This window comes from Antedon bifida, chromosome 5 (assembly GCF_963402885.1).
Source record: "Antedon bifida chromosome 5, ecAntBifi1.1, whole genome shotgun sequence".
In the NCBI taxonomy this organism is placed as follows: domain Eukaryota; kingdom Metazoa; phylum Echinodermata; class Crinoidea; order Comatulida; family Antedonidae; genus Antedon; species Antedon bifida.
The window spans coordinates 1,484,432-1,505,638 of NC_136230.1; the positions used below are offsets into that span (position 1 = coordinate 1,484,432).

Here is a 21,207-nt window from a genome sequence, read left to right on the forward strand (position 1 = left end):
GGACTAGGCCTATTTAGTCTATACTTAAAGGATGTTTAATCCTTATAACCTCCTTTATTTTATTTAAAAATGTAAAATAATCAATATTAATTATAAACAGGCGCGGGGGAGGTATGATTGATAGTGACATGTTAGGTCTATAACAATGTTTTTGTTTATTTCCGCTATTTTTAGGGTTGAAATCGTTCTTTTTCACCTTCATTTGGAATTGCCTTTTTTATAAATGTCCTTGGTGTTAATGTTTGTAGGCCTGTAAAGTAGGCATATTGATTTAAACAAATAAAATAAAAAATTATCTATATTTAATGTACTTAGTACTAACCTAGTAGGCTATACGTAATAGATTTTATTTTTCTCCAAAGAAAGATTCATACCTCCCTTTGCTATTCTGTCTACAGCGATAAATGTTTGTGAAGAATAAATGTTCTTAACATACAATTATTTTCTTTTGACTGTATTTCCTCGATATAATCATAATAGACTAAATTAATAATAGAGTAGAGTAGAATAGGAATTTAGTGTGACAATGTAAACAATGATCATAAACTCCCGGCAGTTTCCATGGCGACGTGTAAACAAAAAGATCGCAGTTACGGTTGCTGCCGTGGTTGTTGAGGATGTAATGGCGGTGCCTGCTGGCGTCAAATTAGATGAAGGCACTGGCTATTTTGTCGGCAATTGCTTCCCTGTTAGAACAATATTAAAAGGAGTCGATGATGGTAAGTAATGATATATATTGTTCAACTTATAAAATGTATTTTTCTTTTGATTTTCAGAGTAACTTGCTGTCTGAACGCGAACAAGTGTAGGTTGCGCCTGGCTGTTGATTTTGTATAGCCCACCCTGTTGCGTGTGTGTATTGTATATTGATTTTGTACCAAACAACCAGGAAGGATTTGAAGGAAATGAGTTTGTCCTGGTTAAGCCACCACACTGGGCCTAGCTCTGAGATTCTCTCAACTCAGAGAAGAGAATAAAGCAAGGCCTTGATATGCTATGTTTACTTTTATTAAATATAATGTATGTTTACATACTACTATTTGATGATATACATAAATATTGATTGTTTTGTAGGGCACTATACTTTCTGTATTGTTTTTGCAAAATATTTTAAAGCTTTTTTGATATTTTTAATAATTTGAATTAATAATATTTAATAAATAATAATTTTAAAAATATTTTTCTTTTCAATTTCATGATGTTTTTATTATTATCTCCAGTAGCTTCCGGCGCATGGTACGTGGCTCACAAAGCAGAGCAACGTAGAACGTTCCAAGCACTACTTTGCCCGACGCCAAAAACGTATGAACAGATAAAAAGAGAACGAAAAGAAAAAGAAACTAAAGAACGGCGGAAGGGACACACTGAAATACACCAGGAAGATGGTGTCAGTGAGGGCATACTTGATGGCTTCTTTTTGGTTAGTTCCTGAATTTATTTATTTTTTTAAATTTATCTAACACAACCTAATAAAAATTAAATAAAAGTGATTTATTTGACCAACCAATCCAATCAACGATATCTTGAATTTATTTATAAAAAAATAATTTTACAAAAAAAGTTTTTAAATATTAATCTTTTAATAATGATTTATATTTTAAACTTTTTTTCTCTTCTGAAATTTAAAATAATACATTACAGCCAATATGTAGCATGTTGTGCTTTTCATACATAGAATGTTTTAACAACTTTTATATTTATACATAGATGAAACATTGTGCAGTTGGAGACCCTTCTGACCTTTGTTCTGTTAACATAGCAGGTCAAGAATTGACCAATGTCAAATCAGAAGATTTTGCTCTGTTCGATAATGTGGCGTATGTGAATGCAGGAGAGAACCTGCTCAGCTTAGGTAACAACAGCTTCTTAAGCTCTGTCCACACTATCAAACTAGAGAGTTTGAGAAAGAAAGTGTGATGTGCCCAAATATGGTAGTGATATGTTTAAATATGGCAGTGATATGACATCAACCTGTTATTGGCAAATTTCTTTTTGGAAATAAAATAAAATAAATAAAAATATATGGGCACATCAAATTATTTTGTCACATAAATTGTGTGATAGTGAAGACAGAGTTTATTCTATGTTTCATAAACCTTTTAAAAATATTTAATATTATATTAGATAAATCATGTATGATTCCACTAAACTTTTGAGTTAAAATAACGATTGTGAGGCATTTAATAAATAGGCAAACTGCCTTAAAATGTCTTGACATTGTTGTTTTCTGTTCTGATGATGAGAATAGTTTCTCAGCAGTTATTAAATTTATTAAATGCCTCACATTCACAATCGTAATATTATATATAAATAATTCCACTATGTTCAGGCTAATGTGGCCACAATACTCAATTCTATTGTTATGCAATTCAACTATAAATTCCACTCCCTAATTTTTGCCCAATTACATATCCAAACCCCCTTGGTCAAATATGGTATTATATTTGTGGTACTGTACTCGGATAATGTCGTATGCTGCACTAAACGTACATTATCCAATCATGTCAATTACCATCAGTTTAATACCTTACTCGTAAACAAGCCTCCTGCTTCTCTTCAAGGAGGTCTAAAAATAAAAGATGCTTTCTATCAATAGCGTTCAAATATATTGTTCATCAGGTTGTTACAGTTTCTGTATCCAAGGAGTCAAATTAATTACCTATCAACCAGGCCCCCTACATGGATCTTGTGAATGAATATGGTAATAACAAAAAAGCCTTGAACTTTGTTGTGGCTTCTCTAGAATATTGTTTAATTTGCAAATTTTCCTTAATGATTATCATATCTAAAAATAGTTTGTTTTTCAACGATTAGAAAACTTACGACCGAAGCGGTTTTCGAAATCACAATTGGCGCTTACTTAATCATGCAAATATGCAAGTCATCGAACGTATCGAACGTTTTATAGTTATTTTATTGCAAGATGTGTATATAATGGAACTCTGTTTGATAATTAAGTATTGAGATGTTTTGTATTGACATAGTGATAAATAAAATGATTTTGTAAATGATTTGAGTCCAAAGTTGCTAATTATTCAGTATAAAACTGAATAGCTAGTTTAAGTTATTGAATCAAGTTAAAATTGTCTATGCGTGCATTCTATTGCACTCTACATACTGTGTTTCTACGAACCTAAAATCATTTAAACATAAACTTTATTAAAACTTTTAAATATATATTTATATACTGTACATAATATTGTAAAAAAATATTGTTGAAATTTTATTGTATTTTTGGTTTATGCACGGCCCCAGGGAAGAATAACCATGTGTTGATCTATGAATAAATAAAGTTGAATTGAATTTTATGAAGAAGATAAAAATCTTTCCTCAATCATCAGGGGCTAGGCTCAGAGTAAAGCATAATCATTCTAATGGTGACTTTATTTAAATTTACAAGTACTAAATATTATATTTGCTATTTTAAACAAATTCTGAACATTTAATCTTCATCACCCTGACCACATTTTCAGAATATTTTTTGAATAAAATGTGTTTATTATTTTTTTTCTACAAAAAAAACCCAATTTTCTCTGATTGGTACATAAAGGTGTAATAATCTATATCTCTGCGATTGTAAAACATAATTTGTGGCAAAATTGTGAGTTTTGGTTTATATAACTTAGCTTGTCTACACTATCAAATTGGTTTGTCCAAATATGGTAGTGATATGCTTTAATAATATGGTAGTGATATAACATCATCATGTCCATATATGGGCACATCACATTTTTTTGTTACATAAAATTTGATAGTGTGGACAGAGCTTTATAATACACATCGCTTAGGTGTGTGTTTAACATCCCTTGTAACCAGGTAGTACATTATGTTATGTTGTGTCCATAGCAACAATTGTATGTGAGTTTGCATTGTACGCTACAGTAACTGTTTAATCATTCATAGTACTAGTGTTTGAAATAGACACAGACATTTTATATTAGTATCAAATATTGATAGTACTTTGTTAAGTTTTATGTGTTGTTTTTTTTATATCCAGAATGTTTCAGTGATTTTCCTATTCTACGAGAGTTGGAGCTGCCACTAAATGCAATAAGAAATGTGAAAATTCAATTTGAAGACTTTCCATCCTTGGAGGTATAATCACATTTACATTATGTTTTTTTTTTTAATTAAGGAACCATGTACAAATTATTCTACTGCAGTCACTGCAGTAATTACATTTTGTTTATGCAATGTGTGATGTATTTCCTCATACTGCTATGTTTTCATTTATAGGTTCAGCAGTGTTCAGTATGTATTCAGTATTATTTTTGCCCTTCTTTGTTATCTTGTTACCTTGACTAGTTCGGTCTTTTTCTTGTACCCTTAGGTTCTTGATGTTTCGTACAACAACTTGTCTCCAGATGACGTTCTTAAACTTGGTGTTCTTCCAAAACTTAAGGTGCTCTACCTGACGGGTAACCAGATTAGAAGTCTTCCAGGAGAGATGGCCCGTCCACACACCATTGAAGTCGAGTAAGTTTTCATCATAATTGTTCCGGTCTTTGGTTTTGGCTAATCTCTTTCAAGTCAAGAGTATTTAAACCATAGCCATACATCGACATGTTTTCAAGGCTCTCCACTACCACAGTTCTGGTGATAGTCTTCTCAGCTTAAAACTGGAAGTTCAGTGTACACATCTTGTGTGCACTTTAAAGAACCAACGGCATCTTTCGGAAGAGGTAGCCTGGTGTACTGGTCCATCTCAGCCCTTGTCGTCGTGAAATGAGCGTCATTTTTATGTAGTTACTCAAGGGTTGATGTTATCAGTAATTTGTCAATATCAATCAATTACTGTTGATGTCAGCCCCTTGAGTGAGTGCAAGATGCAACAGTGGCACCAGTCTGAGCATTAAAACGATGGACACCACCAGGCTAAAATTTCATCACTATAATTCATTATCCTTTTTTAGATTTGGTTGCTGCCTTAAAGTAATACTGTATAAATCATTTGTTTTTTCATTGTGCTTGATAAGAGGAGAGCATTTGCTTTTCATGTTGTTTATTTATTGTTTTTGCAGAAATAATGAGCCAGCATTACTTCCTAGATTTGACAATCTTGAAATTCTTTTTCTTGATGACAACAAACTGACTGATATTACCACATTTGCAAGTTTAGCCAGTCTTAAAAAGTAAGCACAATTGTTACTAATTTAATGATTCCAGTGACATTTGATCGTTTAGATGCTCGGCTACTGATGCCAGGGTCTTGGGTTCAAATCATGTCTCTGTCTACACTATCAAACTTTATGTAACGAAAAATGTGATGTGCCCATATATGAACATTTCAGATGATGTCATATCACTACCATATTTGGACACATCACACTTTTTTGTCAACTAGTTTGATAGTGTAGACACAGCTTTATAAGTTCTCAAATTCAACTCCACCCCAAATACATATTTTGATATATTCACTCTCATCCATTTACAATAATAAAAAAAAACCTTCATTTTCCTATTTGATTATTTTGAGTCTAAAATCTGAAAATTGTTTTAATGTAGATTGAAGCGTTTGAATTTAGACAAAAATGATATATATTCCATTCCGCATTTACGAGCTTTGGATAAAAGTGGGTTTGATAGCGAAACATCATCCGCAGCATCAACTCCAAGGTCTGGTAGACGGAGACCGAAAAGTGGACGTGCTTCGAGCAGAGGGGGAAGTAAAACTCCTGACATAGCCAAGAGCAAGGATGATGCATCATTATCGAATTGTAAAACCCCCCCGCCTCTGGATTTACCACCGCCATTTCCTGAACTACAACACCTCAGCTTAGCATTTAATAAGGTAATTATAGGTATGATGATGATAATTTGGGAAAAAATGGGACTGGAATGTGTGACACAAGATGGCACACTCTGTGTTTATTTTTTTTTCATCTTTTTATGGATAAATATATTAATATATATAAACACCACAGGCACAGAACAAATTCTAAACCGCCCGGTGATATACTGAAAATGTATTAATTAATTTGAAACGATAAGATGAGGAAGTCTGTGAGAATGAGAAACAGTCGCCCCAACCATGATTCGAACCTGAAACCTTCTGCTTAATATGCAGATGTTCTAACCATTTTCTTTTCAACACAAATGTATAGAGTAAAAATATTTTAAAAAAGCAAAATACTTTAAAAATAATTTGAGGGTCTGCAATTTTACTTCGTTGAGAGAGAATATAATTTGTTACCTAATCAATGTTTTAAAAAGCCAAACAGAAACAGAACAAATTCGGATTCCAGGCACAGATTTAACAGCCATGTCTTTTTAAAATAAAAGAATGGCTATTTTTATTTTTCTGCAAGCCAACGGATACAATTTATGAAATATTTAGCCCCGCAATCTATAATGCTGGATCCGCCCCTGGATTCAATGATCATGATAAACTGCAGAAACTTTAAATTGCTTTTTATTTTGTAGATTTGTGATGAGGAAGGCCTGTTAGCAGTAGCAGCCTGGCCATTACTCTCAGAACTAATAATAAACGATAACCCTCTCACCACACAACAAAGTGGAGATCCACCTTTATTGAAACGCTACCTGAGCGATCGTCTAGGCATACAAATGGTAAGACAAAAAGGTAACAAACCAAGTAAGAAGCCTACCATCAAAGTTCCAGTAAAATCACATCGAAAGGTAACAGAAGTAGCAAGACCCCTGCCAAAAAGACCAGTTGAATACATGCTAGCAGCTCCTCCACAACAAAAAGCTCTTCCAGAACCCAAACCACCAAGTCGACAGGGATCACCATTTGATAATCAACCTCTTCCACCGATCTCTGACAAGGATCGACCAAAGACCGAACCAGCTGGTTACCGTGATAGCTTTGATGATAAATTTGAACGAACTAAATCGTGGAATGAAGAGAATTTTGGCAGACAGAAAGATGTTGAAGACAACTTACAAAAGACTGAGCTGTTAGATGAACCTGTATTCTTAACTCAGGTAAGAGTAGTGACTTAAGCTCTGTTCACACTATCAACCTTTATGTGACAACAAAATGTGATGTGCCCATATATATGGACATGATGATGTCATATCACTACCATAATATTTGGGCACATTGCACTTTTTTTTGTCAAACTAGTATGATAGTGTAGAAAGAGCTTTAATGTTTTAGCTTAAAAGCTCAGGAGATGCTTGTTGTTAGAATGAATACAGTTTTTTAAATTGCAAAATTTATTTGTTTATCAAAGGTGGATGATCAAGAGGAGGAGAAACACAACGAAGAAAACCCGATGAAGCAAACAGACGAAAAACCAAAGAAGAAAGAGAAAATACGTAAAACTTCCAAAGATGTTGCTCAAAAGTTCAAAGGGTTTGAGACGTTTTTGGATGCTACGGATGACCCAGATGTGAAGGTCACGTCAGATGTGCAAAGTAACCTAAGATCGCTAAGGCTTGCTCTTAAACAAGAGAGTCAGTTCCAGAACACAGTCAGTATTGATAAGATACAAAAACCATTTGAGCCATATAAAAAAGTAAGTCCAAGACAGTCAACTTTCATAAAACCTTGGTGGTTGCATTTTAAAAGAAAATTTGGATCATGACGTTCTGTGAGATATAATTGTCTACAGAACACCAGTTTTGAGATAATAATTTATTTATTTATTATTATTCAAAGACTGATCTCCCAGAGGGCCCAGTTATGATCAGTGGCTGTGTGTGTTGTGTACACCAGGGTAACCCCCTACTTGCCTCGAAAGATGTACTGTACTAGGTTCTTAAAAGTGCACATGAGCTAGATGTGTACACTGGACCTACGGTTTATATCCTTATCCGAGAAGACTCGTTCTTCCACCAGAACTATGGAGCAAGTGAGCCTCGAACCCTTGCTGATGTTATGGCTACGTAATTACGGTTAACTGCTTAGATACTCACTGGCTCAATAACTCTATTTGAAAATAAACAAGCATACGAAATCATTATAGACAACTGTTAATTATTTGTGTGCATTTTTTTTTTTCAGAGTAAACACCCGGCGAGGCCACCTTACAAAAACTCGGCGCAGAAGGTAGAAACAGTTCTTGAAGAAATGAATCAACGCATACTTCTAACAGAAGAAAATTTACAAAAGATCTTAGAGGATAAAAAGAAGATGCACCAAGAGTACCCTGAAGTTGTACAATTATTAAATGAGGTAAATGGTCAGATATTTTCCCTACTCTGACGTACATTGTACTTTATATACATTGTCCGAGTACATTTTGAGTGGAAATCAAACCCACAACTTCCCGATTCGCACCTAAATATCACCAAATTTTGCACTTACAATAGAAATTTTGATGTTGAATCTATTTTATATGAGGAAGGGCTAGTGTTGTCGGAAAGCTCTGCAAATTCTTTCTAGCTGTTTTACTTTATCATTTTTTTCCTATTTTTTTTATTTGTACTGTAACTCCATTGAGATCCAGCCACTGATGATACCCACAGCATTGTAATTTTTTCAGTGCTTATATTATTTTGTATCTCCATTGAGATCCAGCCACTGATTCCCACAGCATTGTCATTTTTTCAGTGCTTATTTTATTTGTATCTCCATTGAGATCCAGCCACTGATACCCACAGCATTGTCATTTTTTTCAGTAATTTGCCTTTGGATTTATATAATACAGGGGCACTACAGAGTTTTATTTACGTTATACACACCTGACTGTCATCAAAGAATTATAATTATGTTAGTAATATTACATTATTGTTACAGATTCAATCAAAGTATAGCGCAGTACGTGGACAGTCTGTGAAGCATACCAAGGAACGACAGAGAGGTATTCAAGAAAGTTTAAATGCTGTTGCCAGCCTCAACGATAAAATGAAAGAATTTAGTATAAAAACATAATGAAAAAAATTATCAAAAAACAATCATATATTTCCAGAAAAAATGATAGATTTGACTAATGTTGTGTCTTGTACTGTCACCTCTAATGATTGTTATTGATAAACAAAATCAATTTTTCAGTTCAGGATAAAACTTATACAATGTTATAATCACTCATTCTATAGGAATTGCTATAAAATATATAGGAATTGTATTTGCTACAATTTGGACTAAAATGTTTGTTGAATTTCTGGTGCAATCTACTGTATGTTGTCGTGGATACAATTCATTCAATTTGTTTAATATTATGTAAATTTTGTATATATGAAAATAAAAAAGAAACAATATTTACATTATGCTAATTGTCTTGTTTTGTTAAATTCAAACTCTTATTGCGTCATTTTTATAGAAGTTTTTTTATATATTTCAATTTTAACATAAACTTACACAGGTAAAAATATAATAATAATATTGGTAGTACTTTTTTACAAACACAATAAATCTGAAAAATTAACATAGATATAGTTTAAAATATAGTTTATGGATTTCGCATACTTCATGAAGTTAATTATTAATAATTCGGCAATTTGATATTTCTTTGAATTTGTTTAGTTTTGGTTTAAGCACAAAGTCTTAAGTTTCTTTTATAAACAGCGCCACCTGTAGATTTTCTATGGCGGTTCTCTAATCCCCAGAGTTATCTAAACTTGACTCCTCCCCCATATCAAATAAGTAAATGAACTATTATTTTCACTTAATAAGTCATATTCTCAAAGAAACTTTTTGTTTTGATTAAAAATATTGTTAGAACTTGAAATATATTCACATGATGAATTTTAGATGAAATTGGAAATAAAGAAATGATTAAAATGATCACAAAACAAGGGGGAGTACGTAAATCGGAAGTAATGGCGATGAACAATGCGATACACAAGGGGTAAGGCAAGGCGTGTGTGTTGAGTTGATATGATGCGAAGCCAGTTAGCCTACCACCACAAGTTATCATATGAAATGTGGTACACAATAATATTACAGTAATTTGGGCACAGATTTATCATTGAGGTATGTATTAACATAATCGTATTCATTTTATTACAAACTAGGGGTATTTCTTAGTATTAGGCTATAGATTCTTAAAACTCTACAATGCTTTTTATATTATTCAAGCGGCTGATTTGTTGGGCTGTTCGTTTACACCACCGCCGCAGCAGCCGCAGGGCAGCAGGGTTAAAAAAAAGTTTTTAGGAGGCGCGCATTCCTTTTTTGTCAACATAGGCCTAGAGGGCCAACCAACAATTTAACTGTGTATTCTTGGATTGAATGACCTGATTTAGAGACAATATGGGCTAAACAATAATAATGTTACAGTATGAATTAGGTTTTTTTTGTTATATAAAATTTAGGCCTATATTTTAATTTGTTTTCTTGAGTTGACGAGTGAATGAAAGTGAAGTGAGTAGTTTTGAAATTCATCAAAAACTCTTACCTAAAAAATTGTAGGGCAGCCATGCCCATTTCAGCACAGAACAGGTCTAGTAGGAGTTTCTAAGAGTCTATCTTTATATACTTAGTTTGAGTAGACCTTCTTTGTTTAGCTCTATCAAAAGTAGGCATAACTTTATTCATTCATACGACACAAGAAGTTTCATTTTAGAGATTATTCACAAAATCAATAAACATCTTACCAGTCCAATGAAAGCTTATTAATTATCAGTTTTCATATTATTTAGTTTTGATTTAATTTAATTAATGTTCTAATTAAAGACAAATCAGCAAATTACAAACAAATTATTACAAGCCATCCAGCAAAATTCTAGTGGTACCTGTTAAAAAATAATTATTTAATTGTTTATAAAATGTTATGGTTTACAGAAGTATGTCAACAAGCTATTTGAGTATTTGCAAAATATTGGAATGTTAGAGTGTATGATTATATTTCCCAAAAAATGAATTGTTTTTTAGTCAATAATGTTTAGTATGAGGTCAGCTTGCCTTGTTGTTTTGATGATTATTCTTTGTAAACCACTTAGCCACAAATCACTTCCTTGGCTTTAGCTTGAATTCATATTATACACTAAAATTCTTATTGTTTTGCAGGAATGATTAAAGGGAAAATTTGATACAATATTTTGTAGGATTAACAAATAAATATGAGCTACACAGCGGGCAATCGTGGCCAGTATAATGGCTCTACCTCGGCGTCATACAACGCTGGGAATCATACTTTATCTGCCGACAGTGAAGACCATCTTAGTGAGCCTGAGCAGAATTATTCGTATGGGTACACCCCTAGCATAACGCCTACGCACTCGTACAGTACTGCAAGATCGGAGCCTGGAACGTTGCAGTCGAATCGTTCTTTGTCTGCTCGTAAAGGGAAACTTATGCCACTGAAAGTTCAAATGTTGGATGACTCCATAGTAGCTTTCCAATTACCGGTAAGTTTTGAAAGTTTAGTTTGATTTTAACAGATAAGCTCGTCCCAATCATGAATATGTTAATGGCTAGCCCATTTCCTTTGGGTGGGCTTATTCCCAAATACTGTGGTTTTTGTTAATATCATGTAACGGTTAAAATGACCATCTGCTAAAAGCTGTTACAGTAGCTGCCAGTAAAAGAGTTTTCTGCTACTGTAGCAAAATGTTACACTTACAGTAAAAGTATGTATTTCAATGTGGAGAGCTCCTCGATTGTTATATGTTTATAACATTTAGGTATTCATTCATCAGTGGAAAATTACTTCTTTTTATTGTCATTTGTATATAAAATATATACAGAAATTATGTTTTCTCTGAGTAAAAAACTAACAAAACAATTACAAAGTGTCTCTCATATGGTATACTGAGAAGCATTCAGTGCCCGAATGGCAACTGGATAAAAGCTGTTACGAAACCTACAGTATTTGTAAGAGAGATGATAACACCTGAAATACATCCTGCCTCATTCTGTCATTCATGTTTTTGTTTGGTGAAATAAATGCATGATACAGAAGATTAACAAAACCTTTGAAATACCTAATTCTACAACAAACTATCTGCTTTAGTATTTTATCATAGAAACGATAGTCATCACTAAACTTTACTGTTCAGTTACATTTAATTTATTGGATTGTTTTTTCTTCCTGTGAATTGCCGACTAATATTTTGATATGATAAATGAAATACCTTTTTTTTTTAAAGTAGAATATTTCATTTCGTACTGTACAACTTTGAAAGATCACTTCCTCTTATAATGGGCTACAAGTTTTCCTGGGGCCTAAGGCAAACATCCTGTGTTATGACTCATCATAGCGTCGTCATATTGCTGTTAAGGGATAACCTAGTAATGCTCTTAATTTAAAATGTTCACAACAATTTGTGAAATGTTTTAATAATTAATATAGCTGTACTTTTTTATGCTGGTTGGCTGACAACAGTTGACATTTCTTCAGTATAAGTTTGGAAATGTCAAACAATTTTATGCTTGTTAAATGTTGTACTTTTAATGAAATTATACATTACCTAGTTAATGATTAGTTTATGACTATTTTTAGAAATAATTTATGTTATATATTGCGCATTAATGTACCGGCCCTAGCAATAATGTATTACTAGCAGAATGACATGAAAAATATGGACAATTTAATTTGAAAATGCCAGAAACAATTTTATATCCAATTGCAGTACAAACTATATAAATAAACATTTTATATTTTGTAGCCATTAAAAAAAATTAATATAGTAGTTTAGTACAGGTTTTTTTTTATTTGTTTATTATTTTCTATTTCTTACATAACTAAAAACTAAATTTAGTTTTTTTCATACTAAAATTTTATATTAGCATGTGATAGTGGATTTGGTTATAACTTTTTACGGCTTGACTAATCCACTGATCTAACAATTTGTACATAAGTTAGAAACACTGTTGTTCACTCATGCATAACGATGATACCATGAACACTGGACATGTAAGAGAAATGATCGTTTTGTATCAATATTTAATAACTGCATTTTGTACAACTGGTATACGGTTTTGCGATGTAATATTCAGCAATGTGAAATAAATATTTATTAATATTAAGGCACTGCTAAGTACTAAAGGAATTTGAGGAATGTTTAACATAACCATCCCTCTCCATGCAGCTCCCAGGTCAAAATAGATGTTATGAATATTCATAAACTTCCCTCCATGCAGCTCCCAGGTCAAAATAGATGTTATGAATATTCATAAACTTCCCTCCATGCAGCTCCCAGGTCAAGATAGATGTAATGAATATTCATAAACACTCTTTTCCATTTTAACACCCAGGTCAAGATGTAATGAATATTCATAAACACCCTTTTTCCATGCAACACCCAGGTCAAGATGTAATGAATATTCATAAACACCCCTTTTCCATGCAACACTCAAGTCAATGAAAACAATGAACTCATTAATAAAATTATTTTGTGAACAGTACTTTTTACAAAACTTTTTGAAAGCTGAATCGAGGTTTTTGCGTGATTGTTTTTAACTGGAAAATTTTTTTGTAAATGGAAGGAAGGAAACAGTTGGATAATATTGCAAGATTATTCCAATTTTCTCTTTCAATTCTGTTTTATTCTTAGTGATCATACAGTTGAATATATGCCATGAGATGGTTATATGCAATGCTGCATAATGTATTTCTGCTGGGTGGTTCAATAGCCATTTAATTTAATTAGCAAATGTAACAATAAAACTATACAACAATACAAAGGATAATAAAATACAATAGACAAAAATGTTGTGACATTGCCATACAAATTTGTGTGCAAGTTAAAACAAAAACCCATTATCTTCCAGTCTTGAAATTTGACTATTTTTTGCTTTACATTACAGTTTTTACAATATTTTTTTCCAATGCAATTTTTGGTCGAATAACTAGTGACATTAAAATTTCATATTCAACCAAAAATGTTAACAAATTCATTTTACAGGGGGACAATATATCTTTAAATAAAATGCCACCTTAGGCTTTATAAAAAGATTATCCATTGACGGTTTCTGTGTTCCATGATAATACCACTGTATAGGCAATGATGTGGAATAGTGTTGTAATGTATTAAGCTGTCTAGGGTGGCATTAACCCAGCTTAGATCAGCAGAAATAGGTAAAGTAGAGTTATAATGTTCCTTATAACCAACTCTTTGGAGACTCCACCTTATGGATTCATGTCAAAGAATGAGGGCTTGCATAACAAATGGGTAACTACTGTAGTACTGTTTTACCATAGAGTGATAGGAGTTGTACTGGGTGTACTGCGATAGCCCCAGCAGTGGGCTTATTGTAGGATGTCTGCACACCTACGTTATACCTAAGTTATTATTAATGTATCCGTTAACAATAAATTAATTAAATACATTACATTTAGTATGATTCAAAATATTAAAGAAATAATGATCATGTGTTTACTCGAGTGTTGCCTACGAAGCAGTAACTCCTTTATTGCTATTTAAATAAATTCATCTGGTTTCGAATATTCTTTTATTATTTCTAGGTTAACATGATAATCAGGTATAATAATACTGTATTGTTATTTTAATGTAAAATATGTCAGCAACCTCATTAAGTATAAATGTAGGTGTGCTGGTTGTAATACTAACCACCCACTCAATATTTTGGCTTTAATTTAGTGATTTGTGACGTTATAAGCTAACCTGAATCACAATAATTACAAAGCAGCTGTTTAGGCTTAGTAGGTAAAGTAAGTCATTTCACAAGGCGGCCATAGGCAGCAAAACACTTGACAATATCATTGCTCAACATTAGTGTACAAAGATCATTAGAATAGCGATTAAAGCACTTTGTATTACGCAATGCTAAAGTGCAGTATGTCAGTGTGTTGTTTTAAATGCATAAAACCTTACTATGAAAAATCACCAAATTAGTGAGGTGATAATTACCAGATTAGGTGGTGACTTTAGATTTGTAATGTATCCTATTGTCTCTGTCCTGTTTTACTCCGTAAAGGGATTTTAAAGTATTTTCCTGACAATAATATAGTACAGTACTAAAAATTACACTGCGCAGTGCAGGTCGTAGAGAGGTTATCTCATTTACACATTGTGAATTGTGTGTGTGATAGCATGGAGATGGTGATACGTTTTGTAGTCTACTTCATTACTAGTAGTAGTAGAAAATTCCAATGTCTGTTTGTCCAGTTATAACTTATAAGTAAAGTGACACTCATAGAATAGCGACTTATGGTTTGATTTAAATAAAACTACAAACAATACTGTATGATCATTAAAGAAATACCATTATTTACAGTATTCAAACTTTATACAGTAAAAGTGGTTACAGTCACTATTTCATAAGCCCGATGCGCGCCCCCCCCCCCCCCCCCCCTTTTCCCACTTGAATACTTGTCTCCCTAATTCCTATATAAATCACTTCCTACAGTAATAACATTTAAAGCATTACAGCTACATACCTTACAGTACTTTATTTTTAGTTCATCCACAGTACTTTACAGTAGCTGCTATGATCAGCATTCACACAAGCCACATAATTTAATCTACAGAGCTTATTATTGGATTTCATCCAATGTTTTATAAATTTACTGTAAATTACATTCAGAGCAAATGATAGGCTAGTTGTCTAATAGGATTGTGAAGGTCATTGCTGCTGCAATGGCCAAAAGCTAATAGGATTGTGAAGACACAAAATCAATTGATTTCAAGTCAACTGATTACTATATCATTGTTCACATGAAGTTAGCTAAATATTGTGTATCATCGGTAAAGAACTTTGTATGTCTTTATTATTGTCTTAAGCTCTGTCTACACTATCAAACTTTACAAAAAAATGTGATGTGCCTATATATGGATACGATGATACCACTACCATATTTGAGCATATCACTGCCATTGTTCACATGAAATTACAGTAGCTAAATATTGTGTATCACTATCATCATTCATTAGATAAAAAAACTTTGTCTTAAGCCCTGTCTACTGTACACTGTAAAAAATGTGATGTACTTTACCCATATGGACATGATGATGTCATATCACTACCATATTTTGGCACATCACACTTTTTTTGTCAAACTAGTTTGATAGTGTAGACAGAGCTTAAATTATTGTCTTTAAAAAGTACTGTGATGAAATGCTTACAGGTATTAAAAATTGAAAGGAAATTAATGTTTTAGGCAACCAAAACAAACCGGCAATTATAAAAGTGGTTTGTTTACTGTCAAGGATGTAAGACGTTTTGCAATGCTGCTTGTGACTTACTAAATTTAGTAGGCTAATACCGTACGTAATGTGCAATGTATATTTCCATCGTCTCCTCTGAGGCTATCCTATTCATAGCAACCAGTCTTGTTGATTAAGCTTGGCGTGAAATCAACTTGATCAATTAGTAGTAGAGACTGTAATAATTTGATTTGTATTAAGGGTAGTCTGTACTTTTATAATATTGGCAAGTTATTTTTAAGAATTAAAGGTCAGGTTGACATTTTAAGTATCAACTAAAACCGGATTCTCAGAAAATTTGACACTCAATATTTATTTTTTTCGATAGTCCGACCTTTATAAATAAAAGTCCTTAATTATGATCTTAGATGTCCAGATTTGCAGATTCTAAACTTTTATATCTTGCAACTGGAATCCTTTGATATTGTTGAACTTCTGCTTTCATTAAGCTCTGTCTACACTATCAAACTTTATGTTTATGTCAGAGCATATCACCACCATATTTGGGCACATCACACTTTTTTAGTCAAACTAGTTTGATAGTGTAGACAGAGCTTTAAGCCAGTATCAAGGCCCATGTCTATCACGTTAATTATTAGTCTTGTTCATTCATTTGTTAGGTATTTTCAATTTGTCATCTGTATGATTAATGATCAAAACATTGTGAGCACAGTGTTGGTAGTACACTACTAGTACTACAATTATCCATCAGGTCCTTTGTAATAATTAAATAGAAAGGAAAAAACAAAAGTGCAGCTTGGTGTGGTGGTGGTAATAGTAATAGTAACAAAGCATACAGTTAGTAGGCATATGTTCCTGTGTGTTGAGAGTATAGGGTCACATAATAACATTTCATTTTTATTAGTCATAACTGATCACTCTTAATTGGAGTATGAAACATTGTTTAAATTGGCTAAACCAGTTGATAAATGCATACAGTATTGTAGCATTTGTCTATGTTACACTGGTGAAAATGTTCCTTACATAACACACATGGCTAAAACAAATGTACCTACTAATGCTGTACATTAACAAGCCAAACTACAATGTATTAAATTGTTTTATAGGTGTAAACTAAACAGATACAGTCAACTCTCCCAATATCGAAATCTCTGAAAACCACAAACTCTCCCAATACAATACAATACCAGACTTTTCTTGAAGTTCAAACAGTTCCAAATTAATTTTGTTAACCATTAAAAACACAATCTGAAAAACAGACTTTCTAGAAAACCAGATATATTTGGCCAGCCCGAAGGTGTCCAGTATTGGGGGAAGTTGACCGTATTTTGCAACAAGCATAACACTATTGTACAAGTTCATGTTTTCTTCTTATTGGTGGTCTCTCAATATTTGTGGTTCCTTAATATTGGTCTTCAGTTTTCGCTTAAGTTTAGTAGTAGACATTTAAAGGTGCATTAGGTACTGTAGGTATGGGAGTAGGATTCATCTCTGTATAATATAATAAATAAACAAATGAATGAAACGATTCTACATCATTTGATATCCCTGGGTTGTTGGTAAACTGTTTTGACATTTGTATGGCTTGATGAATGTGGTGAATTAGGAATTTATTCATTTGCTAATTGGTTCATGCATCTGTAAACATGAAATCTCTTGGGATTATTAAGATTTCGCCTTAATCCTGAAATGTGAGAAAAGTAATTACTATAGTTTAAATGAGTATTTGTAGTATGAACTTGAATATTTTGACAGTCTGAACTGGCGCAGTACTAAGGTGCTAAAAATTAATTAAAAAAACTAACGATGGGTATTTCTCAACTCATACAAGTCTGACCAACAAGCAACCCTATTCAGAAATAATTGAGGAAATGCCTCGAATTTGGGCAGTCAATATATCAAAGTATAAAGATCTGTCTACACTACAAAACTAATTTGACAAAAAAGTGTGATGTGCCCAAAAACGATAGTGATATGCCCAAATATGGTAGTGATATGACATCATGCACATTACATTTATTTGTCAAACTAGTTTGATAGTGTAGACAGAGCTTTAGAATTAAATTAAAAGTCAATTAATAAGTAAAGTATAATTCATCTGATATTAGTTATTTCGCAATACTAAATTCATACAGTATCATTCTGACCTGCAAACAACCCTGTAATATTAGGAAATTATGTTACAATGTGAATTAAAATCTTAATCATCGAGTAACAACATACATTATTATCTGATAGGTAGATATTACTGCACAATGATATTGTGTTGATGAATTTTGCTATTGATACAGTAGCAATTGAGATTGTATTGAGAAATAATATGAACATGTTACAGTTGATCAAATTGATTTTCCGATAATTTGGCTGTTTTATTTATTTGATGTCTTACATGTAACATATATTAATATAGTACGATTGTATGACAGAGTGCAATACACAGAGAAGATGGCTAAACGTCACCAGTAAGATAATGTTATTTTGTTTAGTTAAATTCTGTATGGCTAATATCAATTCTAGAACAATGTTAATTGATTAAAGTTTGTGATCCATAAATTACACATCTTGAAGTATAATGTAACATAGCTTGCCAATATTATATTACAGTACAGTATCATGTTCCTGTAAGATGGAACAAGTTAACCATTGAAATTTAATTTCAACCTAGTCACGTAATGGGATAAAACAATTGAATTAAACCATTGACATTACCACAAGGAATCTAACCCTTATAATTCCGTATGCTTAGAACTAGTTAAGGGCAGGTAAAATATTGGTTGACTTGCCCTCTTGACCACTATGAAAAAACCCTAATGTCTGGGTCAATGCTAGACAACAGGCGCGGATTTAGGCGGGAGCAAAACAGGCTTTAGCCCTTCCCCCTTCCCCACCTCTAAATTTAAAATAATGACTACAGTATTTTAATTTTTCTGCAACCCGACAGATCGTTTTAGCCCTCCCCCTAATCCATATAATTCTGGATCCACCTCTGGACAAGACATTCCGAATTGCAGTGCAATTTCATATATGACCAAAAGAAATTTCTTGCTGGAGTGGGACTGTACAGTACTGCTTGTGATCTACCACATAGTGTACTGTAGAGGTGTCGTTATAAACATCTAATGACAGGTATCGGTGTACCATGATTTTATAGTAGATGTCTATCACTCAGGCTTAATATCGAATGGTGATTAAATTATGTTTTAATTAGTGTAAATTAAGAGCTTGTTAATAATAATACTATTACAGCCGTTTTTAATTGAACCAATTCAAGCTGAAGAATTAGTTGTCAAAATCAATATCTGATATTAATACTTTTTCAACTGGACACTGACAGTAATTTAAGATTTAACTTTCAAATAGATATTTGTAACCTTTGACCTAGAGGTTACAATATGGCTATAGTGAAAGTGTTGGCACCTTACCTTTAGGCTAAAGTGTATGTAAAAAGGACATTAATCTTGTACACACTGGGTGTGTACTTAAATGGGTATTAGAGTTTGGTTACTATTTGAATAAAATCCAGCAATATCGAGTTAGTAAAAAAACCATTGCATTTAATTCAATTTTAATGGAATATTCAGAAAAGATTTATAGGGATTTAAAAAAAAATTAACCAATATTATACTAACTATTACTTGTACTACTACTACTGTAACTTACTACTGTATGTTATATTTTACTGAATAATGTAGTGCCTCTAACCATTACTTAAATGAAAATTAGAACATAATTCTAAACATTACAGTACTTGCATTCACTTAACTAAGTTCTTTAATTACTTATTTATGAATTATCCACTGTATACAAAATCCTTAAACCTTTATCTTTGCACACCTGTAATTTTCGCCATTTCACAAAAATCACGAACGTTAAAGGAACGTGAACATAAAGGGCTTTAAGATGAAATCCTTAATGATCGTGTTGACAGGTTTATAATATTTTACTAATTTACTTGTTGTATTGGTGACCTTTTTATTTTGACACAGAGTTCATGCCTTGCTAAAAATAGGATGCAAAGGGTAGGAATGCTATAGTTTGAATGCATAAACAACATACATACTGTACTGTACTACAGTGTATCATTGATATTTAGTCAGGATTTACAGTAATTTATGAGGGTATGATGATAGACCTCGTTTATACTTTAGAAAATACGTGAAAACTGATAGATAAATTGATCATTGTGTGTATATTTATATAAAACACAACAGGCACAGAACATGAATTCTAAACCGCATGGTGAAATATAATTAATTAATTTGATTATTTAAATAAATAAAAACCAGTATTATGACTTTTGCAGAATAAAGAGCTAAATTGCAGTAATAATATACATCTTTAAATAAAATATATAAATAAAACATCTTTTAGTTTGTACATTAGTCTATAGTTTGACTAATGTATGATGCCTCTAGGCTTATTTATTAATACTTCTATATTTGATGAATCCATACCCACTGTAGTATAAATATAGTTGATTGCAGGCCTGAGTTCATTAAACTTTTAATTTACAAATTAGACCGCCATTGTCTTTAATGATGAATCACTCGTTGCTTTCAACCATTCTGTGACTCATTTTAATTCTCATTCATCCATTATGAATAAGACAAGTAGATAAAACAAAACAAAAGAATTTTAGATCAAGAACATTGTATGGTACTACTAGAACCTCCCACTTTAGAATGCTATGAAAAAACGAAAATATATGAAAAGGAGAAATATGTTTTGAGAACACATGGATACTGTAACACATATTCAGTGGGCACTTTGTTAGGCCACCCTTTATTCTACAAAAACAGCTTTCATAAGCCCCCCCCCCCCATCACATCCACTAAATTTATGGAAATTAAAATGCAAAAGATTAAGGTTAGAAGTCCAGCTCTTAATTTCACATTTTAACCAACCACACCCACCCCGTCCTCCTTCTTTTCCAATTTCTTGGATCCTCCACTGTCTTTTAAAGAACAACACAGTTCTGCTTGCCCACAATGTTTTGAAAATCTTCTGTACTTTATAATCAGATTGAGAAATGTGGAACATTACAAAAGTCGCAATATAAAGATGACGTCCAAAGTACATTGTGTTATTCCTGTATTATTATTGCATAAATTAATATGTAATCTATTGATTAATAAAATTGCATAAACATGACCCATTATTCTTGTCTATTATGCATGTAACAATAATCCAGTTTTTGCGACCTTGTTATTTGTGTTGACCTATATA

General features: G+C 32.4%; 2 protein-coding genes across 4 annotated transcripts in view; both read left to right on the forward strand.

Moving 5' to 3' along the window:
- Positions 1-593: 593 nt before the first annotated feature.
- LOC144843790 (X-ray radiation resistance-associated protein 1-like) lies at positions 594-9,134 on the forward strand. 2 transcript variants are annotated; one of them, XM_078700736.1, is made up of 11 exons: positions 594-719; positions 1,224-1,420; positions 1,708-1,852; positions 3,998-4,095; positions 4,331-4,476; positions 5,022-5,132; positions 5,506-5,791; positions 6,424-6,948; positions 7,200-7,484; positions 7,973-8,143; positions 8,708-9,134. In XM_078700736.1, exons 1-11 carry the CDS (start codon positions 623-625, stop codon positions 8,840-8,842), a joined length of 2,196 nt encoding a protein of 731 aa, XP_078556862.1. In that variant the 5' UTR covers positions 594-622; the 3' UTR covers positions 8,843-9,134. The 2 variants fall into 2 exon arrangements, with proteins under 2 accessions (XP_078556862.1, XP_078556861.1); XM_078700735.1 differs by having other exon boundaries at positions 1,221-1,420; positions 8,708-9,133.
- Positions 9,135-9,776: 642 nt separating this feature from the next.
- Positions 9,777-21,207, forward strand: part of LOC144843784 (FERM, ARHGEF and pleckstrin domain-containing protein 1-like) — a 60,147-nt gene continuing 48,716 nt past the window's right edge. For both annotated transcript variants that reach the window (XM_078700725.1, XM_078700727.1), the window contains exons 1-2: positions 9,777-9,883; positions 10,919-11,259. In XM_078700725.1, coding sequence (XP_078556851.1) covers positions 10,972-11,259 — 288 coding nt within the window. In that variant the 5' untranslated portion in view covers positions 9,777-9,883; positions 10,919-10,971. The remainder of the gene's footprint in view (positions 9,884-10,918; positions 11,260-21,207) is intronic.